The sequence below is a fragment of the Sodiomyces alcalophilus genome, assembly GCF_042370955.1.
Source record: "Sodiomyces alcalophilus JCM 7366 unplaced genomic scaffold ACRALscaffold_1, whole genome shotgun sequence".
In the NCBI taxonomy this organism is placed as follows: domain Eukaryota; kingdom Fungi; phylum Ascomycota; class Sordariomycetes; order Glomerellales; family Plectosphaerellaceae; genus Sodiomyces; species Sodiomyces alcalophilus.
This window is the reverse complement of record NW_027263532.1, coordinates 973,781-998,590: the sequence shown is the minus strand read 5'-3', so window position 1 is coordinate 998,590 and position 24,810 is coordinate 973,781. Positions and strand designations below refer to the sequence as shown.

At 53.1% G+C, this 24,810-nt stretch overlaps 13 protein-coding genes across 13 annotated transcripts; 8 read left to right on the top strand and 5 right to left on the bottom strand.

Annotated features, from left to right (window-relative positions):
- Positions 1–446: 446 nt before the first annotated feature.
- ACRALDRAFT_2038445 (uncharacterized protein) lies at positions 447–1,577 on the bottom strand (the record flags this gene model as incomplete). Its single annotated transcript, XM_071020882.1, has 1 exon — positions 447–1,577. The coding sequence occupies one exon, from the start codon at positions 1,575–1,577 to the stop codon at positions 447–449; it is 1,131 nt and encodes a 376-aa protein (XP_070878634.1).
- Positions 1,578–1,678: 101 nt separating this feature from the next.
- On the top strand, positions 1,679–2,473 carry ACRALDRAFT_2014837 (uncharacterized protein; the record flags this gene model as incomplete). Its single annotated transcript, XM_071019791.1, has 7 exons — positions 1,679–1,745; positions 1,805–1,820; positions 1,866–2,003; positions 2,102–2,151; positions 2,222–2,255; positions 2,287–2,402; positions 2,442–2,473. The coding sequence occupies 7 exons, from the start codon at positions 1,679–1,681 to the stop codon at positions 2,471–2,473; spliced, it is 453 nt and encodes a 150-aa protein (XP_070878633.1).
- ACRALDRAFT_1060367 (uncharacterized protein) lies at positions 2,362–2,885 on the top strand. Its single transcript, XM_071016223.1, has one exon. The coding sequence runs from the start codon at positions 2,618–2,620 to the stop codon at positions 2,804–2,806; it is 189 nt and encodes a 62-aa protein (XP_070878632.1). The 5' UTR covers positions 2,362–2,617; the 3' UTR covers positions 2,807–2,885.
- A 1,021-nt stretch (positions 2,886–3,906) lies between these two features.
- ACRALDRAFT_2045357 (uncharacterized protein) lies at positions 3,907–4,892 on the top strand (the record flags this gene model as incomplete). The annotated part of the gene is made up of 6 exons (XM_071021510.1): positions 3,907–3,950; positions 3,983–4,078; positions 4,119–4,239; positions 4,270–4,497; positions 4,574–4,764; positions 4,793–4,892. The coding sequence occupies 6 exons, from the start codon at positions 3,907–3,909 to the stop codon at positions 4,890–4,892; spliced, it is 780 nt and encodes a 259-aa protein (XP_070878631.1).
- A 574-nt stretch (positions 4,893–5,466) lies between these two features.
- ACRALDRAFT_2038443 (uncharacterized protein) lies at positions 5,467–6,183 on the bottom strand (the record flags this gene model as incomplete). The annotated part of the gene is made up of 1 exon (XM_071020881.1): positions 5,467–6,183. One exon carries the CDS (start codon positions 6,181–6,183, stop codon positions 5,467–5,469), a length of 717 nt encoding a protein of 238 aa, XP_070878630.1.
- A 1,742-nt stretch (positions 6,184–7,925) lies between these two features.
- Positions 7,926–8,477, top strand: ACRALDRAFT_206292 (uncharacterized protein; the record flags this gene model as incomplete). The annotated part of the gene is made up of 5 exons (XM_071022009.1): positions 7,926–7,979; positions 8,026–8,043; positions 8,075–8,217; positions 8,253–8,382; positions 8,421–8,477. The coding sequence occupies 5 exons, from the start codon at positions 7,926–7,928 to the stop codon at positions 8,475–8,477; spliced, it is 402 nt and encodes a 133-aa protein (XP_070878629.1).
- A 2,931-nt stretch (positions 8,478–11,408) lies between these two features.
- On the bottom strand, positions 11,409–14,879 carry ACRALDRAFT_1046999 (uncharacterized protein). Its single transcript, XM_071015477.1, has 4 exons — positions 14,242–14,879; positions 13,616–14,186; positions 12,732–13,555; positions 11,409–12,614 (listed from the first exon to the last, which is right to left on the bottom strand). The coding sequence occupies exons 1-4, from the start codon at positions 14,800–14,802 to the stop codon at positions 11,835–11,837; spliced, it is 2,736 nt and encodes a 911-aa protein (XP_070878628.1). The 5' UTR covers positions 14,803–14,879; the 3' UTR covers positions 11,409–11,834.
- Positions 14,880–15,088: 209 nt separating this feature from the next.
- ACRALDRAFT_2045353 (uncharacterized protein) lies at positions 15,089–16,480 on the top strand (the record flags this gene model as incomplete). Its single annotated transcript, XM_071021509.1, has 11 exons — positions 15,089–15,397; positions 15,468–15,498; positions 15,545–15,610; positions 15,639–15,757; positions 15,786–15,841; positions 15,870–15,984; positions 16,060–16,094; positions 16,165–16,282; positions 16,320–16,327; positions 16,366–16,404; positions 16,433–16,480. Exons 1-11 carry the CDS (start codon positions 15,295–15,297, stop codon positions 16,478–16,480), a joined length of 738 nt encoding a protein of 245 aa, XP_070878627.1. The 5' UTR covers positions 15,089–15,294.
- Positions 16,481–16,523: 43 nt separating this feature from the next.
- ACRALDRAFT_2014829 (uncharacterized protein) lies at positions 16,524–16,928 on the bottom strand (the record flags this gene model as incomplete). Its single annotated transcript, XM_071019790.1, has 5 exons — positions 16,524–16,543; positions 16,594–16,657; positions 16,706–16,764; positions 16,803–16,837; positions 16,894–16,928. 5 exons carry the CDS (start codon positions 16,926–16,928, stop codon positions 16,524–16,526), a joined length of 213 nt encoding a protein of 70 aa, XP_070878626.1.
- Positions 16,929–17,439: 511 nt separating this feature from the next.
- On the top strand, positions 17,440–19,785 carry ACRALDRAFT_1060371 (uncharacterized protein). The gene is made up of 4 exons (XM_071016224.1): positions 17,440–17,735; positions 17,831–18,230; positions 18,337–19,225; positions 19,381–19,785. Exons 1-4 carry the CDS (start codon positions 17,674–17,676, stop codon positions 19,518–19,520), a joined length of 1,491 nt encoding a protein of 496 aa, XP_070878625.1. The 5' UTR covers positions 17,440–17,673; the 3' UTR covers positions 19,521–19,785.
- Positions 19,786–20,124: 339 nt separating this feature from the next.
- ACRALDRAFT_1079342 (uncharacterized protein) lies at positions 20,125–21,130 on the top strand. Its single transcript, XM_071018894.1, has 3 exons — positions 20,125–20,261; positions 20,339–20,401; positions 20,508–21,130. The coding sequence occupies exon 3, from the start codon at positions 20,653–20,655 to the stop codon at positions 20,998–21,000; it is 348 nt and encodes a 115-aa protein (XP_070878624.1). The 5' UTR covers positions 20,125–20,261; positions 20,339–20,401; positions 20,508–20,652; the 3' UTR covers positions 21,001–21,130.
- A 138-nt stretch (positions 21,131–21,268) lies between these two features.
- On the bottom strand, positions 21,269–23,285 carry ACRALDRAFT_1047005 (uncharacterized protein). The gene is made up of 3 exons (XM_071015478.1): positions 22,560–23,285; positions 22,255–22,458; positions 21,269–22,172 (listed from the first exon to the last, which is right to left on the bottom strand). The coding sequence occupies exons 1-3, from the start codon at positions 22,845–22,847 to the stop codon at positions 21,798–21,800; spliced, it is 867 nt and encodes a 288-aa protein (XP_070878623.1). The 5' UTR covers positions 22,848–23,285; the 3' UTR covers positions 21,269–21,797.
- Positions 23,286–23,678: 393 nt separating this feature from the next.
- Positions 23,679–24,354, top strand: ACRALDRAFT_2038439 (uncharacterized protein; the record flags this gene model as incomplete). The annotated part of the gene is made up of 3 exons (XM_071020880.1): positions 23,679–23,884; positions 24,114–24,253; positions 24,311–24,354. The coding sequence occupies 3 exons, from the start codon at positions 23,679–23,681 to the stop codon at positions 24,352–24,354; spliced, it is 390 nt and encodes a 129-aa protein (XP_070878622.1).
- Positions 24,355–24,810: the final 456 nt, after the last annotated feature.

The following is a 24,810-nucleotide window of genomic DNA, read 5'->3' as shown; positions in this document are numbered from 1 at the left end:
AAAGAAACAGGAGATGACGCTTTAGACCAAGTCGATTTCCTCGACGGAATTGACACAATATATATGTATCAATTAATTTGTCACACCCAAGAGTGGCCAGGGTGAGAAAAGGCGGCATCTTGCTTCCTTCACCCCACCACGGAGGGGATTGGCCCGCATTTGGCGCTACAACACGCAATGCCCGGATTGGATATTCGCTGTGTGTATGCAGAGCGGCACAAGCGAAGGCAATGATTAGCCAATGCAACGCATCTCGGTAGTAACTCGGAATGACTGTCGAGTGACGGACTCGAAACTCCGAGGCGCACAAATTTAGGGTCCGCATTCAGCAAGAAGAATGAGTAGAACCGGCCAAACGGTCAGACGAGCTTTTTAAGAAAGGGTCGGGTGCCGGTTTCGATGAGATGCTAAAAGACGCGCTTCTGTTCTTTCCGAAGACTGCTTCATTAGCGTCGCGACCTGTGAGGCTTCTCAGAAGGCAGAGGGTGAGCGTAGTAGTCGACGGCCGGGATGGGATCGTCGGAAAATGCAGGGTCGTTGAGATCCGGGTTGTAGGCCGGGACCTGGGAAGTGCGCGGCACGTCGGAGTAAGCCGGGGCCACCAAGGTCGAGACCATGACGGGGCGCGACGGTACATAGGTGCTGTACTTGCGGCTGGCGCTCGGAGGATGCGAAACGGCGGAAGATGCTTGGGAGGGCGGTGCGGTGTGCGAGGCCGGGCGGCCGCCGGGTCCGAATGGCTCCAGATAGCTACCTCGCCGGCTGCGTCCCGAGTGGGCTGATTGAACTGAGCGAGCGGAATGGTCTGAATGGGCGGATTGGACGGAGTGGCTGCTTGAGGGGCCCTTTCCTTCCACGTCGAAGCGGCTTCGGAGGCGTTCCTTGTCCTCGCGGTGTCTCTTTTCTCGCTCCTTCTCCTCGCGGTGTCGCTGTTCTCGCTCCTTCTCCTCGCGGTGTCGTTGTTCTCGCTCCTTCTCCTCGCGGTCCCGCTTCTCGCGTTCCTTCTCCTTCCTGCTTTCTCTGCTTTCCCTGCTTTCCCGGTGGTGGCGGGACGCACTGGAGGAGTCTTTGGAGGAGGAGGACCTGGGGTCCGGCCCCAGAGCACCGGTCATCTCGGCCGGCAGGTCGCGTTCGCGAGATGGGCTGTTGCGGATCTGGCGCATCTCATCCCTTAAGTCTTCGTTCTTGTTCCGGAGTCGGATGTTCTCGCCGCTTAGGAGCTTGTTCTCGTCCTCCAGGACGCTGTTCCTGTCGATCTGGGCGCGGTAGGTGGCGTCAAGGCCCCGGTACTCGGACCGGACACTTTGAAGCTCGGCCTCGAGCTCCTTGTACTTCTTCTTCCACGTGCCGAGCTCATACTCGGCAGCCTTGAGGGCCTCGGCCAAGGCATAGGGGTCCTTGGACAGCTGGGAGTAGTCCTGGGCTGTGAAAGTCCGATCAGGATTGGATGCAAAGCTGTCTTGGTCACTCAACGAACCCAAGGCTGAGTCGCTCCTCTTGCGATGATGAGCCCTAGGGCTGGAAGTGCGGCCAGGACTCTTCCTGTGAGATGACCTGTCACGCTTGTCGGACGGCATGGCTGCGAGGTGCGTTTTGCTGGCCAACCACTGAGCAGCGCTGATCCTGAAGTTCTGGGTAACCGGATTATCTGTAGTTATGCCCAAGCAGAGAGTGATGTATGCGGCAAAGGGGGTCCAAGGATGTGGGTTTGAGGGGGAAAGGTGAGGTAGGTGTCAGGTCGTCCAGTCAGTTTGCAAAAAAAAAAATCCATTCGAGTCGGGCTAGGTGGTTATTTGTTGCTGAGAAATGGCGCTGGTTGGGTTTCCTTATCAGGGGGAAAAAGAAAATGGGAGGGACAAAAGCAGACCGGAGCCCAACGTGCGTTGGGCTCTGAGGAATGTATATAAGGATGTAAGAGCGGGACTTCAGGCTGGGAGACGCAACCACAACGGGGACTTAATTTCCGTGAGATTGATGAATCAAGCGCCCGAGACACACTTTATGTTTTGAGTGGAAAAAAAAATAAGGAAACAAGGGAAGGCCGTCCATTTTATTCCACTTCGATCCGGGAGCATCTCATAGACAAAACGCCACAAGAAAGACGAGGTGCCCGGCGACAGTACAAGAAGAGGGTGTGCTGCTGCCTTCAGCGTCAGAAGGCAGCAATCAGATCGAACCCCGAAAACACCCACAAAAAGATTATGAAAAAAAAAAAAAAAAGGTTCCGTTTTCTCGGGCGGTGCCCTGGATCAAAGGTGGCCCTAGCTCATTGGCAGGGAGGTGAAGGGCCACGCATGAAAGCCCGGCCTTGGCGCAGTCGAGTCATGGAGATGTTTCAGGGATAGAGGACGGGTATGTAGGCAGGGTAATTTTTGAGTCCCAGATTTTGAACCCTTGGCAACGTTTAAAAAAAATCTTTGTCGCCGAATGGACAAACACAGACGGGAACTGGGATCGTTTGGGCCGAAAGTGACAAATTGAACACAATAAAAGTGGAAAAAGTCCTTACCTGATCATGGCCGGGAGGGTGGTGGATGGGTGGATGGGCCCATAACCGTCTCCTTGACGAGAAACGAGGCCACCGATGTCCCATTATCCCTCCGTTTCGCACAATGCTATGTCACATACTAAGCCATCCTGCTCGGTCCTGTTTCTACATCCCACCTGCTTGGAAACACTTCGCGGTAACAGGAGCGGATCGATTGGCTGTGTGGAGGCGGTGCAAAAGATTGGGCTGAACGAAGCTGGAAAAAGGCCGCCTGCGTCACCGACGGGATTTGAGAATAACGGTGGTCGATTGCTGTGACCGAGAAGAAGAATCGAAGAAACCGTTTGCAGACGGGGGGATGGCCAACGGAAGGAGGAGCGAGTGGAAAAGCGAAAGGAGGGGTGGAGTGGGGAAGGAGATGGATGGATGGTTGGGTTGGTTACAATAGAGTAGGTGCTCCATAATTAGTGGTGGCCACTGCCTTTCCTCGGACCGGGAGTCCCTGGTTCATTCGCCAGCCGGAAGATACGCCGCCATAATTAAGCTACGGTACGGTACGTGTGTACGTACATATTTAGACAGGCCAGGCAGGGCCCGTCCCGTAAGGCCGGTTGCTTTTTGTTATTTCCAAAGATGAAGAGAACCGTCCGCAGATCCCCACCATGAACCAATGATCCGTCGGAATCCCAACCACCATCATCCGCCGGCTCAGAGGGCTCCAATCGAGTGCGTGCGACGGAAATTGGGAAAGGGCGGTGCGGAGAAGGAGGGAAGGAAAAAAAAGAGGAAAAACGACGACTATGAGTCACTCTTGTCATTCGGCATGTTGTCACGATGTGTGTGTTTGAGAGAGAGTGTGTCGACCGCTGTTTGGCGGATGGGATCGTCGTGTGACAAATCTGACAACTCTACCGTTTTATTTCGATTCTCTAACGCGTGCGTGTTGTTCTCAGCGCAGGTCCAGATAATGATGTAGTGTACTGGCAGATACTATGGTGGCTGAGGTCCCGATTCGCTTGGCACTGACGGGGCGTGCAGTCCCACGCGCTTGCCTAAGTGAACTGGAGGCATGTACTAAGTACAACGATGCAGAGTTGTGTGTGTTGTGTGTTGTTTGTTGTGCGGTGGGGAGCGGATGGAATGGATGGGAAAGAAGAAAAGAAAAAGAAAAGAAAAAAAGCCAAGCTTTCTGACAAGCGGCCAAGCAATTGCAAACAGGCGGGAACTCGCCCATGGTCTTTTCCACTTTACACGTACCTACGTTGTACCTACCTACGTTGTAGGTAGGTAACACAGCCTCATCCTTGCAGACGGCAGTATTAGTAAGAGCCGTGTGCTCCCGGCGAGGGCACAGCCGGTAGGGCAGAGGTGGATCTATCCGTCGGTCAAGCATTCAGCAGCAGATGATGCATCACGAGATGCATCCACGGATGGGCTTTGAGGATGCGACAGCATTAGCCCAGTAGGTCTTCGTACGGAGAGTGATTTAGAAAGTTACCTGCCTTCTCGTCATACTTCGACGCGTGACTTGGGTATTGACGCACATGAGTACAGTGCAACCGTGTTTGCGGGGAAGTCAATGTACTGTATGTGATCTCCACTTTCACTTTTTTTTTTCGAACACATCAAGACGTCACCGTCATATACGTTGTACAAAAAATATTAGGAAAGTAATCGAGCGGACTCGAGCCCTAGGCTGCCGTCATGCACAATCCCGTATCAACTGCCCGCGTCTATCCAATCCCAGGCAGGTAGGTCCGTGCACAGCTCCCATCTTCTAGTCGATCCGAAGGAACGGATGGATATGCGTCGTACTAACACGCATCTTGATACCGACTGTGATCCAGGCCGACGCGTCGGTCAACGGAAAGAGAGGAATGGTGTATGCCAAGAATATTCTCCCTGTCACCTTTTACCTACCTACATCTGCGTGTTTTATCATCGTGTTTCTTCCCCCGCGTTTTCGCTCCAGGCACTTGTCTTTTGCGTTTCCGCTAAAGAACCCCCTGGTGTTGCTGCCTGGCCACAAGCGTCTTCTATAAACATCTAAATGCGGACACCGAGTCGTTGTCATAGAGGTAGTAGGCATTAATCATCCAGGACAAGTTATCTGCATATTGCTCGCCATTCGAGTCGTTAGCTGCCGACTTACAATCATCATCCTTCATCTGCCGTCACTTTGACTTGGTCTGCCTGGAGTATGGTCCCGTCTTCCGCAGAGCTCTAGGCCCAGGCACCAATAGGAGATCTCCATTGAGTATGCGAAGAAATGATGTGTGCGCGCGCTTTTGTTCGGCGGGGGAGAAGCCAGGGAAAGAGAAGAGGAAAGGAGCTCAAAAATAAAATCGACTTCATCGTATCATCAAACCGACATATCTATCTACCTATTTGCAAACGAATCTGATCTTATGGCCGATATGACTAAAAAAGAGCTCCCTAGCGACGAAAAAAAAAGAAGAAGAGAGACAGAGGAAAAAGAAATAGGTAAATGAAAATGGAACACGGAAAACGGAGAAATGCTGAGGGAAGAGACTCGACTAGTATCAATCGCAATCCACTTCACCCTAAACATATCCTCCTGGCTTCTCGAGTGACTCCAATAACCCCGCCCTGAGGCCTGTAGACAAAGGGAAATAAAAGAAATCATGTATATCTTCTCGCTAGCAACGTATTCCTCATCTATCCCCTCGTGCGCGTCGCCCTAGATCAAGCTGCTGCTGTTGCATTTTCTGTCAGTAAGTTGATCGGGAATCGTTTTGGCCGGCCCATGCGCTTACCTGACCAATAGGTAATAGCGAAAGACGAAAGAACCCAGCCTGCTATCTTGCGAAGAAACGGTGTGCCGAATAGAAATAGAAAAACAAAAACTGATCCAGGAGAACATACTCCCAGTCTAAAGCAAAAAGGAAAAAGACGAGTAGAAAGCAAGTCGTCCACCTCACTACCCCCGGGCTTTCCAGCACGCCCTCCCCAAGTGTTCAGCGAAATGGAATGCCATGGCGTGTCAAGATGCTCTCATAGGTGCAGATCCGTCCACGCTGGGCGTCGATGATACAATTCCGCTCCTTGATGTCATCCTTGAGGCTTCTGTTCTGGTCGTAATACGTGTGACAGCTCGTCCTCCACTTCTCGATTTGTCGCTTCAGGTCGCAAATCAGCTCCGAAGCCCCCTCTTTCAGCTCTTTCAGTAGCTCCTGGATCCGGGCATGGAGGGACTTGTTTTCCTGCTCGAGTTTGTGTAGCTTATGCTTGAGTCTCTCCATCTCGCGGTGATTCTTCTCCAAGTGTTCTCTGGCGCAGTCGAGGGATCGTCGAAGGGCATCATTGTCGTCCTCGAGAGCCCGAATCTGGCGCTGCAGGCGGGCGACCAGGTCTTGATACCGTCGGATCTCGGCGTTGGAATTCTGCAACTCGCACTTGAGCTTGTCATTCTCGCACTTAAGCTCTTCATTCTCGCATTTGAGCTTGTCATTCTCGCACTTGAGCTTGTCATTCTGGTAATTGAGGACTTTGTTGGCCTCGCGGAGCAGCCGCTCTTGTTCCACCAGGTCTTTCCACTCATCCTTTCTCACACGGTAGTAGCAGTGATCATAGCTACGGCGGCGATGGTGGTGATAGGAGTGAGAGCGTTCCTGGCTGACAAACTGTTGGCCATCGCCGTGCGAGGTTTCGACGGATACATGACGGTAGGACATGTGTAATGGAATCGCGGTGGTATAAGTGGTAAGATGAGCTATGTCTGAGGACTGGCTTATTGGTCAGGGAAGAGAAAAGGCTGAGAAGACAGGAGGCTTCTCTCGCTAACTCTCCCTCTCAGCAGTCTTTGAAAGATCGAGGTGGGTGACAACAGAGACGGACAGGATAGTGGCGAAAACTGGCAAGGCTGGGGAAAATTTTCGACGGGGGGAAGAGGGTCGAAGAGGGTCTAGTTGACGATGCGATGCCTGAGCCAACCTAAGAACTGGGGGGCTCACACGGACCTGGGACTAATGCGGGTGATCGAGGCACAAGGGAGCAGCTGCAGAACGAGTGTAGATATGTGAGGCCTTGCAAGGGTGCCGCTGGGTCGAGAGAGAGGCAGGTGGCTCTGATATAAAGGAATAGGGATACTCTTGGCAGAGACCTACAGAGGGCTTAGCAGTACTCAAGAGCGTCGGGAAGAGTTTACCAAGGGTGGGAAACTGGACGAGGCGCTGCGCGTGTGATTTGAGCGAGAAAAAAAAAAAGGGAAATACTCAAGAGAAAAGCGTCGCGAACTATAACGAGCACGAGGTATCGACATATGGTCCTGCCTGGGATGGGAAACTGTGTATGGGAATGTGATGGGTGTGGACCCCTATCCGATGTAGGGACGGGAGGCGGGAGGCGGGAGACGAGCAGAATGGACCTCCCGCATCTGTAAGGCACAATGACTTGCATAGCCTTATACAAGGCCCAGGGAAGAGGCCGATGGTCTGCACAGGGGATACTGCGAATGTTCAACTTCTGTCGTGATGCTCCTGATCTGTGTGGGATGTGTGAGACACAAAAGCGTGGTATCGTGTACCCACGGGGTACTCAACATAGGCCAACCGCGTGTCATCGAAGTATAAAAAACATAGAGGAGAACCAACCGGGGAAGAAAAGGGGGGTTCGTTCGGATCACCTGGGCATGGCATGAACGACTTTCATCCACGCTGATCGGAACTGACCCTGGAGAGTCCGACTAGACGGTTCTCAGGCCACTCCTGAGGGCCAACAAGAGCATAGCCAGTGTGGGCCGGGCAACTCAGAGGCCGACGGATACAAGGCAGTGTTCGTCTGGGCCAACAAAGGAAGACCGCCACCTATCGAGCGGATAATCCCAGGTCGAGGGCGGCGGAGCTCATAACCCAGAGGAAGTCAAAATGAGCCTTTGCGTCGATTTGGAGGTCGCCAGAGGATGTCTACAGGATAAAGAACATAATGGGATACTGGCGATTGCGCACATTTGAAGCTTGAAGTGATGGTGAGAGAGACAACGAGAGGATGATCGTGGGGTTTGAAAGGGGTGGGTCTGGTGATGTTCTGGGATGACCTCCAGTTTGCGCGTAGTGTGGGTGATTAGTGAAGAAGATGGTTCGCTTTGAGACGCAGCGAGGGTAATTTCAGTAGAAACACAGTATTCATAATAGGACACACTGTGTCATCGACGAGGCTTGATCCACCGCGCGGCTGCGCTTAGCTGTTGGCTGGCGGCCTCCGCGTCTATGGAGGATCGGATGACATGAAACTTGAGCCGCCCTAGTCTCCACTCACTGTGAGACTTGACATTGGGCTTTCCACCTGTTTTTTTTGCCAGCCCAAGTGCAGGCTCCGACCACTGAATTAAAGTCATAGCGACAGGTGGGTTGCAGAACCGGTGAAGAATTGGCTAACTGTTAGAGGACCACAAAAAAGGCCCTGGCCCTAGGACTTCATGGGTACAATTACATATACACCACTACACCAAAAATCCCCTGCATTGCCGCAGGTACGTTGTACAAGTTGTGTCGAGTCACAGGGGTACGTGTACTGAGTACTACGTGTACTTGTTCGTGCGATCGTATGACATCATTCAGGGTCCAGGCTTCGGCCCGCTACTCTCTCTACAGTCCACGCCATACTGAATTGTTCGACTTTGCCTGCACAGCCCTCTCCCGCCATGGCTGGGCAACATGGCTGGCTCACATCGACAAGACAACCATAATCGAAAGCTCGAGGACCGTCGGGTATGGCGATGCATCTCTTGATACCCGTGAAACAGACTACCCATTCCCCTCCATACCATGATCTCACCTGCTCAGCCTAATGTTCGCCTTGGTCCCAAAACCTCGGGAAGGTTGGCTACCTGGCTGCCTGGCTCGATGATCGCCTCATCCCACCGAGCCGTCGCTGTCTAGGACGTTTTCCTGTCTGCCTGTGGCCATCCCAGCGTCCTTCTGGGAACGCCACTGAACGACAACTTTCCGTCGCCAAATCCAAAGCATGAGTGTCGCCGTATTTTGGCATTTTTCCGTGTCACGGCCACCAAATCACCCTTGACTGTCAGTCCAGTCCCGAGTCAGCCCAAGCCAGTTCGTGGTTCGCAAATTACAAGTGGACTGCGTTGTGCGATTTGGAGTCAGCCCACTCGCCGTTGTAGTGTTGCTCCAATGCCCCTACGCTCGGTTTCCTGGCCCCGAATGTACTAAACTACCCGCAACACGGACGCGGGGGGTATGGCCTGGGTGGTCGCCGCGTGCGTCTTGCATAGATTCGGTTGACCAACATGTAGTTTGCTATCACATTGGGAGCGTCCCACCTACATCCTCTTCTGGTTGATTCTCACGATCGCCCATCACCTAGAGAACTGCATTCAATCCCCATCCACCCGGCCAGCCACCACCGAATGCCTGATAATCGGCCGTTCGATGCCGTTGCCGTCTGGAACTCGAACCACCACGGGCATTGTGTTCCGAGCAACACGTCGGATCCATTCCTGCCGGGTCAACCAGTCGAGAACAGCCGCGATGCCGGCATGGAGTGTGGCTTGCGCAGAAGTGACTGTTCTCTGCCGACTGTCGAGCGCAGCCAGCGTGATGACAAGCATGGCCGCTGCAATACGCTGACGGCAGCCATACATCACCCATCATCATCGTCATGACCTGCGGCAGTGCCGTGCTGCATCGTGGCTCCGGGCAAGTGAAGACGCCGCATTTGTGCCTGTCACAGAGGGCTCCAAACGCCGATCTCGCCTTGCTGCAGCCCCGGAATCCGCAGATGTGATCCACGCAAAAGTCCTTGTCTTCGACCGCCCTGGCTTCGCACTCTGGCCTATGGCATCTTGTGAAACAGTCTGCCAAAGAGATATCGATCAAACAGTCAGCGAGGGCCACACGCTGCATTGCGAACAGAGCAAGAGGCAAAAAATCTCCAGCAGGTAACTCACGCTCCTCACACCGGCCCGACACGTTATCTCCATCGACCATCCGCAACCGGCCACATCCGACCAAGCTACACGTTAAATGATGTTCGCAGTAATGTGTCGCCGTAGCCTCTTTGTCGCAGCCGGGCTTCCCACATTGATGGGCCGGGCAGAAATCCCCGAGCCAGCGTCGGAACCGGCACTTCTCGCTTTCGCACTCGTGGTCTTCGCAAAAATACCCATCGGCCTTGTTCTTCCCTTTGACACAGCCCGACTCGATACATGTGTGGTCTTTGCAGTGCTCGGCGCCGCTGGAGCCCGCGTCAGACTCACGTGCCTTGTCGCACCCTTCCCAGTGGCAGTAGTGCGCTCCGCAGTACAGGGACAACGAGCCGCTCGCCCGGACATAGGCGAACCTCTGGCATTGTTTGTCCTGACATATGCAGTGCCGCTCGCAATATCTCGTCGGTTCCCCTGCATCTCCTCCCCCCGGCACCGGGGCCAGGCAGTTGGCATCCTCGCACGTGTGGCCCCTGCAAAACAGACCGGGGCATTCCTTGGGACGGGAGCATCCGGCGATGGAACAACGGTGATCGTTACAGTAATTTAGGTCTGTATCGCCATCGTGGGATCGTTCGTTCTTGCAATCGGCCTGCTTGCAGTTGTCTTTTGGTGGGGATTGTTGACTCATTAGACGACGTCTTCGCTCAGCTTTCTCGAGGGGACACCTGACAGCTAGACCCCATCCCCGAACAAAGACTTACGATACTGTGCACAAAACGTGTATTCTGTGGGATCGTATCCTTTGACGTAGTTGGGACATTGCTGGCCACTCAGTTGACCAGTACATTGAATGTCTAAAAAAAGGGTAAATTGTCAACTGCCTCCCATATGTCTCGTTTTCCTCAGATGGTAACCGCAGATGGAGTGAGAAAACGTACGCCTTCGACAGAATCCATTGCTGCTGATCCTCATGTCCCGGCACGCGGCCTGGTCAATCTTTATGCAGCAGTGTACCTTGCAGAAGGGGCTCGGGTATCTGATGCCGCCCTTGATCAGTGTGACCTTGCCGTACGGACATCGTCCATATTCCGTAGCGTAGCTGCAAAGCTTCCGAAGGTCTTCCAGTTTGATCTTTTTTCGTTCCACTCCCCACATTCTCCGGTATTCTCTTATTGAGTTGCTCAAGGTGTTCTTCGGACACCCAGTCGGGTCAGGCTTCTGGAAAGGGGACCTTGACAAAGCTGGTAGTGCCCCTAGACTATAAATCCATCGACGGAAGATGTTCAGTAATTGCAGGGCTCACTGGCCGTGACCACCATATCTGCGCATGAAAGGCGCCCAGGCTCTTTGCATGTGAGCTGCGCTGCCCGTGTTACCCAGGGGTCTCTGCCTGGTTAGAGTGCGCAAGGTCCGTGGCCTTCAGGCAAACAAAGCCTAACGAATATCAGCTCTCTGGAGTGGCTGTGTGCTTATCATCCCACTCTGGTGTCACGATGAACCGCCCTCTGTCCACGTACGGAGTACAGTGGGCCAATATCCGAAGAGCCTGTTCATCACTAAAGATGTCCCGTGCAGGTCCAGCAGAACCACCACTGATACTCTCGGTGTCGTGCAGGTTCATTCGGCAGCGAAGCTCAGATGAACATCTCATCTCCCCTCTAGTATGCCGGGGGCGAAGATTTATTGACCTCCATAGCCCCAGTCTTTCCTCTTCCCCTTAGAACTTGAACAAAGCCTTTGTTAAGAATCACCCAGCCGCCTTTCCACGTGTATGAGTGGGACGGGGACGCTTCGAGGTTGCACAGGGCAATTTTCCATATGCAGACAGCCGTCTGCCCACATTACATCCGAGGTTAAGAGAGGCAATGGATGTTTGTTTGCCTCGTATCCCCGAGGTCATGAGCCCGGGGGAAACAACAATATCACAGAACCTGGGCGACAAGCGGTATAGATGCCAGCGAGCTGAGACGATATCACGGGTAACACATGACAGGGCCAAGCCAGAAAAGTCGCTTACATCGTCGCGGGTTCAGAACTGTCATGTCTTCGATTTCATCGTGTCACCTATATGTCGAGGATAAAAACGAAGTCGTCAAGTATACGCCGTATTGCACTCACTGAAACCATCATTTTCTCCCTGTAGATTCCCCATTTGTCTTCCGTCATGGGTATCATGGCAAACAAACCCGCATTTCTTCTTTTTTGTACCGCTCCCTGGTGATGGCTGATATGGCCTAAGGTGAAAAAACATGACCACGAACGCCTCCCTTGCAATGGTACACTCTGTTGAGGTACCCCGGTAGTGAAATCCCTGTTTTAGCGCTGCTGAGAGACGCGAATGACCTGCCCGTCGTGTCAATCATGCAGAACACTCAAAGCTATATGACCTGCCCTGGGCAGAAAGGTTGCAGTGCAGTGACAACCTAGTGAAGTAACTCTTTACGATACGCTAGTGCCACTGTACGCTTCCAGTTCTCGCAAGCTCTGCATGAGTGCGGCATCTCTAAGAGCATCATTTTCATCCAGTGAGCTATCCACTGGTGGTAGGGGTGCTGTAGGCAACGCTGCATTTGCTTGTGCCGTCGTAGAAGGAAGCTGGGATTCTTGGAAGGTAGGCCGAGCGAGAGTTTCCTGGGTGGCCTGATCAGGTTGGACCTGCGGAGAATCCAACCGTGGGTTGGGAGATGTGTAACTTTCTGGTGGTTGGTTTGCCGTCTGGCCGGGTATCGGAGGCGAATATGAGTGTGCATGCGAATGTGGCGTCGCGGGCGACTGAGCTGCAGAGGTCATTGTGGCGTCTATATTATAACCTGCCGTCGGCTGCGCATCCGCCTTCGGAGGGCCCGCTCCCAATGTCGGAGCTGATGCTGGGACTGGCATCGAGTACTGGATTTGGGTGGACGGTGTGGCCTGGCCACTATGCATAGTCGGTAGGGCAGCTGTGGCCTGAAGCGGCGGCGTGGCAGCGGCATGGTTAACGGAATGGAAGCCGTGGTGGATATTCGTCGGTAGCGCCTGGTGTTGATTGTGCTGATGAAGTTGGTATCCGGCCGCCAATGGCACATTCTGTTGGCCCCGGCCCTGGGCCTCTTCCGAATTCTGGCGAGCCTTCTCTTCGGCCTCCTTTCGGGCCGCTTGTCCCGGTGCCCGTGTCTTGAGCTCGCCGGTGACTGCCTGCAAATAGTAAGGCATCTCTGAATTGGACTTGAGGAAGAAGAGCTTTAGATTCCTCGCCTTATCCTTGAGCTGCACTTGAGATCTGTCCTTGAGTATGTTGGAAATCGTCCCCTCTGGCCCGTACAGAGACAGGATCTGGCTCCAGTGAGGTCCCTGGACTTTGTCTAGCCCCATCATTAGCGCCTTTTCCTCCTCTTGCGACCAGGGGCGTCTGGTCGAGCTTCCGCCTTCGCGCCTCTGCGGATTTGTGTTCTTAGACAACGCCGCTTGCCGAGCTCTATCGTAGAGGATCGCACTGGGTAAAGATTGCGTCGGTGGTAATGGGGGGTCGTCTTTGTCCTGTGGCATGCTCCGGTTCACCGGAGGATACCCGTAATAGTGAGTGGATGAGGATTGGTGGTTATGGTGTGGCTGCGGTTGCGGTTGCGGTTGATGGACGTGTGGTGTGTATGACTTCTGTGCCATTATTGTCGCAGTTGGGGCAGGAACTGTCGGCTGGTACGGCGCTGGAGACAGGTTGCTCAGCGTAGTTCGCACATATTCTTGGGTCTGCTGTTCGATCTCGGCAAACAGATCGTGCGTGTCTGTGACATGGTCCGTGGTCCCGTTACGCGTTGCTGCTGGAGCCCCTGCTGTGACTGATGGCGTCGTGCCATTTGTTACGTTTGGTTGGGCATCTGGAGGAGCGCTCCCCTCTGTTGTAGGAACCGCCGTTTCGGGTGCATCCCCAGCGCCGCCATTCGGTAGATACTGGGCAACCAGGCCGTCCGTTGCCTCGAGGAGAGACGACAACGCGTGTTCATCCATCTCGGACATGCCGTCGTGTACGTTGACATCATTCTGCTCGCGTTGTGGAATATCGATATGTGGTAAACGGACCCCATACTTTCGAGCAAGCGAGGAAAACGAGACTAGTTCATTGTTTAGATAAGTGTTGAGGAGCTGAAACGTCTCCTCTCCGTTGTATACTGATCGAAGCTGGCCTAGGAGACTACGCATTAGTACAGGGACCAGGGAGACGACTTTGCTCGCGATGGACGCACCCTCGTCTAAGCCATCTGCGATTTGCCTGAACAAAGCATCCTTCCTTTCCTGGCAGGAAACTGTCAAGGCCTGTTCAGTAGGAGTCAGGTCAGATACGCCTCGGCGATCGCGTAATATCTGGCCGAGATGAACCGGGAAAGTCTTCTCGATGATCTGGTCGATGGGTGTCTCCTGGACGCCTTTCGCGACCGAGTCGATAACTGCTTGGGTTTTGGCCCCAAGAAAGAGATCGGCGACCTCTTTGGATAAGTCTGCGCCAGAACGTAGAATAATGGAGAAGAAATCATTGTATAACTCGGATCGATCGGCAGAATCGGCGTCGCGGCCACTCAAAGTCATGGAACAACAAAGACTGGCGAGATTGGCGACTCTCAACTCTTCCTCCGCTTCGAGGAAACTTAGGTCTTCGTGCCGAAGTAGCGGGCTCGTGCTCGAGTATAGGGATCGGGTTTGTGTAAAGAGGGACTTGAGGAGTTCCCATGACCGGAATGTCTTGGACTCGCGGTTTCGTATGGCTGCTGGTAGGTCGTCGAGCGGCTGCTGAGATAGCACAAGGAGGATTTCTAGGGCCTGGACAACGACACCGTCAGCAGCAGTAAGGTAGCTCATGACCACTCGGACATACAAAATTCACCAACGCAGGGAGACTGGAGCGCTGCATCAATTTGACTGGGTTTTTAAGGAAGGTGATAGGAGCTTCAGCAGGTTCCTGCGAAGGTAAAAGCGAAGAGTCGGCGGGGCCCATGTCGGCCGTGGGCGCATTTTCTACCGCATTGAATTTGTTCATCTGATTATCAATGTCACCGAGTACGTCCTGGACCATCGCATCAAGGTCCAAGTCCATGTCAATGGACGCAGCACTGGTCTCGGGTGCATGGTCCTGGCTCAGGTCGAGTTTGAGACGTTTCGAATCGGCATTCTCTTGGTCGGCGGGGGGTTCGAGGGTTCGTTTAGAAGGCTGAGGTGACGAGGCCAGTTCCTTTGGAAGCTCTGGGGTCTCCTGCTTCATACCGGGCGCTAGTTCTTTGGACAGTCCCTCGTGCGACAGAGAGTACAAGGCCTTGACCCCTCCATTAAGATCCGGCTGTGGTGAAGGGATTGGCGGAGTGCAGCCCGTACCATGTGAAGGAGAGGGGTCCGTCCCAAGGCCCGGCGCGGGCTCTTCCATTCTTTCGAGGACTTGCATCCACAGTCAGGCAAAAACGAGACGAGCGAACTCGAGTCACTGGTTATACAGAAAGTTGCTGTGGGAGTTCGCGCAACTTGTGTGTCCACGATTCTTTGGATTCCTCGATGATGGCGGAAAAACTTTGGAGAGAAAGTCCGATCCGAGGGTTTCTTTGCATTAATTGGTCGCGTCGCTCCAACGAGCCCCACTTGTGACTTTTTCTTTTTTTCTCTTTTTTTTATCCCTTCCCAACCTCCGCAAGAACGCTACCACGCCGGTCAGAATGGACAACGCAAGTCATCGTCCCTTCCAGGTATCGGCCTTAATATGTACACGATGTGCGGTCATGAATAGCAACTGCATTTAGTTTGACAAACCAGTGTAGTTGATTATTATCTGGCTTCCGTGTTATAATGAAGCCATTGAACCCAGCTACTGGTTTCCAATGAGTCTCCCCTAACAGTGAGAAGTTAAGTCTGGGAAACATTGGTTTTACTTACACTATTGAGAATGCCAGACCTGCCACCATCACAATCCAAGTCAACGGTGGAGCAATTCATCGACATGGAGAGGGCAGACCAAGCCTCTATCCTTATTCAGCTTACCTCGTTAAGTGTACTTCGTGGTTTTCTTGTTCATTCGTCCGTTCATCCTTTGTTTTCTCGTTCAACTCCTGACATCAGACGACGGGTATGGTGACTACCCCAGCTATGGGTTTACTCCCCACTTAACCTAAATTGGATGTACTTGCGCTCGTCAGAGTGGTTCCATATCGCTGTACTTCGTACGTTCTTCAGTTATCCGCGATGCTTCTCGTCTTCATCGGGTGGCTTGAAGACCCTCACATAGACTAGGAACGCGAGGCTGGAGTCGGGTCAGGGTCAAGCGGAAACATGGACTTCCCGGGACCAGACCGAAGTCACCGAATCCTTCTTTCCGAGTGGTGGGTTCCATGCCAAGCGCACGAGAGTGAGTGGCAGAAGTCCTGCTCCGGAGTTCAGCCAGCTTATTCTCTGGCTGTACCAAGCGCTTCAGGCAGAGGCCGGGCGACGGGCATGTTCGCCCGAATCATTGAGCGATAAGAGATCCAAACTGGCCTCCTGTTCGTCCTGCTCTCGTCCCCCTTTCTGGCCGCGATGGCTGAAAAGCCATGCCTTGAGGCATCGCGTAAGATGCTCACCAGCCTGTATTATGATGCTGGTTTGTAGAGTTTCGTCACAAACTGTTAGGGTTGTTGAGTTAGGATGCCATCAAAACCTGTACTCTGTGTAGCAGGGCGACCACAGCGGACGAGGGCGAAGGATGAACTTGTTCCTGCATCTCCTTCACGCCCCAAGAGAAGCGCAAGGCCTAGTATAGGTATGACGACGGAAAATCCAGGTCCAGGTCAAGAAACATTCGGAGTACGAAGTAGGTACGCTGTATGCGCAGGGGTCAGGTCATTGGTGCGTTACCCCTCCCGTCCGCCGCTCCCTTACTGTTGTGGCTAATGAGAATCGTTAGTACGTAGGGAAATACATACATGTTGGCATGAGGTAGGTCGGTGGCATGCGAAGGAAAGCACTTTTTTCAATCCAATAGGTAGTCAACGACGCACGATTCTGCCTGATGCGGGACACAGTGAGTATAACACTGTGCGTGTACCGAGTTAAAGCGACAGACCTACCCCGCCTTGGCCCGTCTTCTCTACGAATAATGACGTGAAAACCGCGTCTAGTGGGGACATCTTCCTCCTATCCCTACCCTTCCCTTGCCGTTTCTTGCCGTCCACACAGGTTCGTCTCTACTAAGTACTTCGTACGTCTCCACGCATCGAGCTTACAATGATTGCGTCAGAACACGCCCGCCGAGATTCGTCCGAGGGGATCTTGACCTGTCGGTGTTGATATGTTTTGCCAATTCTTCTTGACCTAAGCCTGACACTGAGGTCAAAAAGCTTAAGAGCCACAAACTGAGGGTCGCCAGTAAAAACAAGAAGCTCTTCACTTCCGTCCACTGCCGAACCGTAGGGAGTTCACTTGGCACGAGGCAACTGGCAAGTGCTGGGAAGAGACTTGGATGTTAGTGGCAGTCATTTTTAGGTCCGCTGATCAGAAGCTTAGAAATCACATCTTCGGATTTAAAATGCCCTTCATTCGCGCCATTCACTAACGAAACGCTATTTGCCTTCGGTTGAATGATGAGCGAGGCTGCCTGGGTTCCTTTAGTGTACAGAGGAGTGCACCGCATGCGCACACTACGGAGCGCTTACCACTGATAGCACAGCACACCATCCAATGGTCCCATCAGAAAGTGGCCGCTATGTACCAAGTCCACGGGCGGCCAACATCACATGAATAAACCCCATCCTCTATTTCAACGCGACCATACAGGATGACCATGCAGGTTGTGTGTTGGGCGTGGCGGGGTAGGTATGTGTTCTGTTGTTGGGTGGGATGGATGGTTGATGCCTTTCGATCGATCCATCTCAAGCCATCTGCTTGAGATGTCTGTTACTTCGTAGCAGACAGGATTGGAGTTCTCGTACAAACTGCAGGACGAAGTACAATGCCGTGATTCCAACCGATGCTCCCACTGTGCCCCTAGGCCGTACCTAGTGGCATCTCCACGTCTATCGGTATGACATTCCGCGCCCTCCTCCACCCCTCCCCCACTCTTACACATAGCTGCAGCGAGGAGAGACCATAAGAAGAACCACCTTGCCGCCCCTTCTCGGAGCGAAAGCTGGTCTTTTTTTTCTACTTCTCTGTTTTATCTTCCTTGTCATCCGTTCGCCTCTTCTTCGCTTCACACTCCTCACGGCACCATCTACCCTCCGTCGTCGACTCGTTCTTGTATCGGACTTAGCTCGGCATCTCATTTCTCTTCTGCATAGCATAAGCCGTCACTATGGGTCTGGTAACCGAGATCAAGACGCCATCCGCTGGCGCCTACCAGCAGCCTACTGGCCTGTACGAACCACCTTGTTGAACCTAACTCTCCCGACGCCTCCCCCGACACTGCGCGCCATTGCTTCGCCGTACCAGCTAACTTGGGCCCGGAACAGGTTCATTAACAACGAATGGGTCGAGGGCGTGGAGAAGAAGACCTTCGAGGTCGTTAATCCTTCCACAGAGGAAGTGATCTGCTCCGTTTCCGAGGCTACCGAGAAGGATGTCGACATTGCCGTCGCCGCCGCCCGCAAGGCGTTTGAGGGTGTCTGGCATGAAACCACCCCGGCCCAGCGGGGCCAGTACCTGACAAAGCTCGCCGACCTCGTTGATGAGAACCTCGACCTGCTTGCAGCTGTTGAGTCCCTCGACAATGGAAAGTCTATTAACCTGGCAAAGGGCGATATAGGCGCTGTTGCCGGCTGTCTTCGTTACTATGGAGGTTGGGCGGACAAGATCGTGGGCAAGACCATTGACGTCGCCCCGGACATGTTCCACTTCACCCGTCGCGAGGCCGTACGTTTTCACCACCCTCCCCTGATCTGTCCAATGACATGTGTCTCCTCTGCTCGGGCTCTCCTCATAGGCCATACTGACATGAAGGGTGTCACACACCGAGTAGATTGGCGTTGTCGGCCAGATCATCCCATGGAACTTCCCCCTCCTCATGCTAGCGTGGAAGATTAGCCCCGCGTTGGCCACCGGCAACACTATCGTCATCAAGCCCGCCGAGCAGACACCCTTGTCGGCTCTCGTCTTCGCCAACCTCGTCAAGGAGGCCGGCTTCCCCCCCGGCGTCCTTAATATCATTAACGGCGTTGGAAGGGTCGTTGGCGCGGCCATCTCGGCCCACATGGACATCGACAAGGTGGCTTTTACCGGCTCGACCGTCGTTGGTCGACAGATCATGAAGGCCGCGGCCTCTTCCAACCTCAAGAAGGTGACCCTGGAGCTTGGTGGCAAGTCGCCCAACATCGTGTTCAACGATGCCGATATCGAGCAGGCCATCTCATGGGTGAACTTCGGCATCTACTACAACCACGGCCAGGTGTGCTGCGCGGGTACCCGAATTTATGTGCAAGAAGGCATCTATGACAAATTTCTCGAGGCGTTCAAGAAGCGGGCCCAGGAGAACAAGGTTGGAGACCCGTTTCATGAGGAGACCTTCCAGGGTCCGCAGGTCAGCCAGACTCAGTTCGACCGCATCATGGGGTACATCGAGTCGGGCAAGAAAGAGGGCGCGACTGTCGAGATTGGCGGTGAGCGTCACGGCGACAAGGGTTATTTCATCCAGCCCACCATCTTCACCAACGTCAAACCCGAGATGAAAATCATGAAGGAGGAGATTTTCGGTCCCGTCTGCGCCATTGCCAAGTTCTCCACAGAAGAGGAGGCCATTCAGCTTAGCAACGACTCTTCCTACGGCCTTGCCGCTGCTGTTCACACCACAGATTTGAACACGGCCCTTCGTGTTAGCAAAGCCCTCAAGGCCGGCACGGTCTGGGTTAACTGTGAGTGTTATACACCCGAGGAAACTATATCATCCCATACTCCTCTCACCAACCTGCTGGGATTCTCCCTTGATTTCATTAAACCCCCTTTTCTCCCCACTCACCTCGCTGCTTTGACCAAAATGATGCAGTACCTGACGCTAACTCGGGACCAGGCTACAATCTGATTCACCACCAAGCTGAATTCGGTGGCTATAAGCAGAGCGGCATTGGACGTGAACTGGGAGAGATGGCGCTGGCAAACTACACCGAGAACAAGACTGTAGCAGTCAGGCTGGGAGGTGCTCTGTTCTAGGTAGGTGACGGAAGGATATAAGAGATACTGAAAATGCCTGTCCATAGGTTATTATGAGTTATTGCTGGGAGGAATTTGTACCTACATATAAGCGCTGTAGCTAAAATGCTTTGAGTGTAATCGCAAGTCAAGGTACTGTGCGGTTACGACATGAGAATGAATCTTGTGATTGTTGGTCGTTGTAAGCAACAAAGTTGTGATGTCCTTGGTTGGTACTTGGATCGGAGTGAGTTACTCCAAGGTCTGTTCGCTATCCTTTTGCTTCTGCTGATCCTGAGAATCGCTGGATATGTCCTGTCGGCCCGCGGATGGAGACCATTCTTTCTAATAAATTTCCTCCACTTCCAAAGTTGGCCACCTTCTCCAATTGATTCGGAGCAGGGGACCACTCGGGAAGAAATAACCACCCTATAGGTAGGTAGCTAAAAGTCGATGGACAGCGCCGATTGAGTGCTGTCACGGGGGACAGGGGAAGTGACTTCCCCGCAGTCGTCCGCGTCCAGATCACGAATGACACCTTCCCTGCTGGTCCGTGCATCATCTTACCCCTCACCAACCAACCGCTAGGGCGGGCCCCTCCTTTGACCCCTCCATGAACGCGTCAAACACGCGACAAACTGCATCCTCATCTCGACATCTGCCAAAATGTCGTCTCATCAGCGATCCTTATCCCAGACGGCCCCACCAGAGAAGTCGTACTTTGAGCAACAGCGCGAGGCTCTTATTGGAGAGATTGCCATGGTACGCTACCAGCCAGCCGGCTCGATCCCCTTTCTCGTCGGTTCATCCACACGCACTTGGGACTAACGGTTCGGCAGAGCTTCGAGCAGGTGCTCGCCAACATTAACAAGCTTAACCGCTCTCTCGAAGCCGTGACCGCTGTAAGTTAGCCTTTTCTCCCCGCATATCTCCGCATTTTCGTACTCGTGGGTAGACAGTCCATGCTAATCAGATGGCCCTTTTTGCGCTGGTGCGTGTCTCCCCTAGGTCGGTAACGAGTTTTCATCCGTCGAAGCGCTATGGTCGCAGTTCGAGAACGTCATGGCGAAGGAACCTGAGGAAGACCAGACCAACGAGGGCGACGGCAGCCGCGGAGCAGGCGACCAGACCGAGCACAAGGATAACGCGGAACATGAAGCACGTTCGTGATATCTTGGGGGGAGAGCATAATGGAGCGATTGGACGACGCAAAGTTCCCGGATTCACTGTTGACGATACCCTGATTTCTCTGTCATCTTCTGTCACTTATTTTCTGTCTCTGTCTTACCTTTCTCTCTCGATTTCTTTCCTCTCCTTCGGCGTCCAGGTTTCCCCGGGCGATCCAGAGGGACCATTCCCGCCTCTCGGCAAACTGAGACATGTACTAGTCAAAGTTCTTCTCTCCACAGGTCTCTCTTGTCTCTCTTGGCATCGCGTCATACACAATTCGTCTTCGTTCGCATTGCGTAGTGAAAGGCGGGCGTACTGTGCAGCCGACTAGGCTCCATGCTTCCAGGTTACCGTGCGACTTGAGCCGGCAGATAGAGATGTGTGGCCCAAGTCGTCCTGGTACTGTACGAATACCTGGCGAGCCGTTTAGACGAAGATTCATATTGAATTCAATTACTCAGGGGTATCATGACCTGAGAAGCATTTTAGTTTGATGTTTGAGGACTTTGCTAAAGGAGGCTACAGGTGTTTGTTATCCCCCGGGCCACCCGGTCGACCTGTCCATTAACCCCGTTGGTACCAACACATCTAGACACATGCGAATGGAGAAATTAAGGGGTTGATGGTTTTTGTATTTTATTTTGAGTACAAACGTAATAAAAGTGCAGTGATCCGGGCCAGCGGAAAATCCGTGAAAGACTGAATGTATCTGTCCCACCACAATGAGACGGGCCGCATCTTATCGATACAAATGCCGATGCCGACTCCAAGCTCCCATGACAGTCCACCCTCTCGCCCTAAATCTACTCCTCTCTCAATGGCTCCGAGTCGAGCCCAGTCCAAGAAAAAAAGGAAACCAACCGGGAGAGAAAAGAGCAAAATGCTTTCATACGTTCCATGTGATCCCCCCGCAACCTCGACATCATAAGACAAAGTAAGTCATAACAACTAGATGAGATCGTGCAAGAGAATAAAGTGTCGTTCATTACACGGCCTCGCTCTTCCGTCACCAAGGACCCAAGCCGTTGCGCTTTCGTAGACTCCAGAATTGTCTTCAACGCCTTTTAACCCACCCCCTCTTCGATCGAGGGCCAAACATACTGCGCCATGCACCGTTGTCGAGCAGCTTTATAGGAGCTTGCAGTTCCTCTTCTTCTTAAGACGACCGACGACTGGAATGTTAGCCCCGCCGCTGGACCGGCCACCGCCGTTGGACGAGCCCGCGGCAGCCATGTGAGCCTCGATGTTTTTGCGGTCGTTAGCCACGACGGTGAGTATGGCTCGCTCAAAGACCTCGTCAACGCCTGACATTTCTTTGCTGCTGCACTCCATGTATTGGGCGTTCATCTTCTTGGCCACCGCCATGCCTTGCTCGGTTGTAACGGGGGTGAGGCCCTGCGTCTTGAGCATGTCGATGCAAGTCTTTTTGAAGCGGAGGTCGGACTTGAGAGCGACGAGGAAGAGAGGGGTGTAAGGACAGAAATGAAGAACTTCAGGATACCACTGGAAGAGAGATGTTAGTCGGGATGCAAATGGCATTCCCAGGCGAAACAGTAGCTGGGTGTATTCGCGTGGGCGGGCGTACCTTGTCCATGACATTCTCTAGTGAGTTGGGGCAGTCAATGGCAAAGCAGACAAAAATAAGATCCGTTTCAGGATATGACAGTGGCCTTAGCCGGTCATATTCTTCTTGGCCAGCAGTATCCCATAAAGCGAGCTCAACGACCTTGCCAGACGGCTGGTGGATAGGATAGGTGATGTAGTTTTCGAACACTGTTGGTACATATTTCTGTTGCAGGATAGGATATCAGCAATCGATGGCACATGTTGTGCGTTACAGCCAGCAATGCCTGGGAACAGGCCCGTGCATGGAAAGGCATTTCAACGTACTTCTGGAAAATAGCCCTGGCTATAGCTGATGAGGAGACATGTCTTGCCGCAGCCACCGTCGCCAACGACGACGATCTTCTTGGAGTAGGCGGGGCCTTCGGTCATGTAGGTGGCGGCAGATTCACGGCCAGTCGAGGAACTCATGGTGGTGCTGACGGTACCTTCGCTGCTCCTAATGCGCTGGTTACGACGCCCTCCACCCGTCGCCGTGTGCTGGTTTGTGTCGTCGTGCCTTTCGCTCGGGTTGCTGTGGTAGTAGGAGTTGCGATACTGATACGAGGACGTCATTGCACGTCAAGTGCTTCGCCAACTGCTCTTGCTCCTCGAGAGGTGTCGCAACCGGTTTATTGAGATTGTCCGCTTGCTATTTCGGGGAGCAAAGCACTTCCGTCTGCACCCTTATCGGCTCGGTACAGGCAAGCACTCAGAGAGAACGTTGTTTCTCTGGCCAAGGTGTCTGCGCTTGATGGGGAAAATGGAAGATGCCGATATCGAATGGAATGCTCGAGAGCAGGGGCTCAAAGTGGGATTGCGCCAGGACTTGAAGATGTCGATGGGCAAAAACGCGATAGGAGAATTAACCCGCGTTCAAGGACCCTTAAGTGATTGCGAAGAATGCAAAGTATTGCGGGATGGAATGGACGACAAGTTTTTGATCTGGATCAGGCGGCGTGGGTTGCGGGAATCGGAAGGGGAAAGTCAGCAAGGTGTCACTCTAGGCTGAGCAAAACCAGGAGGTGTGATCTGCACGGGGCCAAGTAAACATGTCGGCAGGGCAACGGGCCACTAGAAGCTTTAGTGACGTGAAAGGAATGCACGGACCATGTACCTGGAAGACACCACACGGGGCTGTTAAAATGATCAAGTGGATCTTCGGATTCGGATAAACGTTGATAACGTTCTACTGGACGACGTTCGAAAAAATAATAAAAGAAAAAGAAAAGAACTTCCTTCTCTCGATAGACGCCTGTTTTGTCTTTTCTCGAGACAACATCAGCCAGCCAACTTGCTCTCCTCTGCCACTGCTTCCTTGTACGGAAGCGGGGAAGGGGCCTAACCTAGATTGCCTGCTGCTATTCTTCTGTCGCGTTGTGCTACGCCGTCGGAGAGACAGTTATCATGTCCTCAAAAGCCCAAGGCAACGACTCGGTCGTCAACAACGGCGATGGGGAGAGCAAATACGTGACCCTTGTGTCGTGCGATGGTTTCGAGTTTGTGGTCCTTCGGGAAGCTGTCATGGTTAGCCCGGCCATCAAAAGCATGTTGGATCCCAGGAGTCGCTTCAAGGAAGCCATCACAGGACGATGCGAATTCTCTGGTATAACGTGAGTACCATCTTTTCTCTATCCCTTCCGCCCCATCGTGTCTGGCTTTGATGATATTCATTATTTCGCTGTGTTCTTTCTGATATAACCGTCCCTCTTGCGAAGGATTGGTTTACATGAATGTCCACTACACTTGATCTGAGCCTTGTCTTTTCCTCCCTTTTCAGAGCCGCGCTTCTTGCTGGCAGTTCTGAACCTCGACTCTCCGTGGCTGACACTTCGACTCCAGTGGTATCATCCTCGAGAAGGTCTGTGAATATTTTCAGTACTGGTACCGCTACCGTGACCGCGACGACGTCCCGGACATGGATATTCCCGTCGAGCTTTGCCTAGAACTTCTCGTAGCCGCCGACTATCTCGGTCTGGATAGTACGTCGCCATTCCACGGCACTTCCCCCACAGTGGTCATGGCTGACAACGACACAGGACAAAATGCAGCAACTCGTTATGACAGTGATGAATCCGCTTGACTCTTTTTGTTTAGATTATCTCGTCTCAGGCGTTCAGGGCTGGTTGGCGGCGTTTGGCTCACAATCCCTTGGCATGGGTACACAACTGGCATCTAGGAAGAGTAGCGAACCGGCAGGCACTCGCGAGATTGGTTTACATTTGGGATGATAACACGATCATGATCTGACGCGGATTGTGCCCTGCATGCACAATGATGAGCATCCGATGATATCCAAACATTCAACGCCTGCTCGATATGCCAGCCGCACCCTGGTTCCTTCCCTATGGAGCCGGTGGTTCCGGCCTTGTGGCCAGCACGATCTACCCATCTTAGCATATTGCGTTTATCCTATTTCCGTGGGTTCAACGTCAAATTATGGATGGAAGAGTAACCTCCAGGTCCGCTCACTTTGCTCGGCTCAAGCTTTCCATTGAGATAAGGCATTTTGTGGACTTGGAGTACATCTATGTACATT

Bases quoted from the DNA above. Each gene is read 5' to 3' on its own strand.
- ACRALDRAFT_1060367 (XM_071016223.1), top strand. From the start codon at position 2,618: ATGTCACATACTAAGCCATCCTGCTCGGTCCTGTTTCTACATCCCACC.
- ACRALDRAFT_1046999 (XM_071015477.1), bottom strand. From the start codon at position 14,802: ATGCAAGTCCTCGAAAGAATGGAAGAGCCCGCGCCGGGCCTTGGGACG. The intron at 14,187-14,241 runs GTATGTCCGAGT...GTCGTTGTCCAG, and splicing joins TCCCTGCGTTGGTGAATTTT to GCCCTAGAAATCCTCCTTGT. The intron at 13,556-13,615 runs GTGCGTCCATCG...GTAGTCTCCTAG, and splicing joins CGCAGATGGCTTAGACGAGG to GCCAGCTTCGATCAGTATAC.
- ACRALDRAFT_1060371 (XM_071016224.1), top strand. From the start codon at position 17,674: ATGGGTCTGGTAACCGAGATCAAGACGCCATCCGCTGGCGCCTACCAG. The intron at 17,736-17,830 runs GTACGAACCACC...GGCCCGGAACAG, and splicing joins TACCAGCAGCCTACTGGCCT to GTTCATTAACAACGAATGGG. The intron at 18,231-18,336 runs GTACGTTTTCAC...CACACCGAGTAG, and splicing joins ACTTCACCCGTCGCGAGGCC to ATTGGCGTTGTCGGCCAGAT.
- ACRALDRAFT_1079342 (XM_071018894.1), top strand. From the start codon at position 20,653: ATGAAGCACGTTCGTGATATCTTGGGGGGAGAGCATAATGGAGCGATT.
- ACRALDRAFT_1047005 (XM_071015478.1), bottom strand. From the start codon at position 22,847: ATGACGTCCTCGTATCAGTATCGCAACTCCTACTACCACAGCAACCCG. The intron at 22,459-22,559 runs GTACGTTGAAAT...ATCCTGCAACAG, and splicing joins GCCAGGGCTATTTTCCAGAA to AAATATGTACCAACAGTGTT. The intron at 22,173-22,254 runs GTACGCCCGCCC...TCTCTCTTCCAG, and splicing joins TAGAGAATGTCATGGACAAG to TGGTATCCTGAAGTTCTTCA.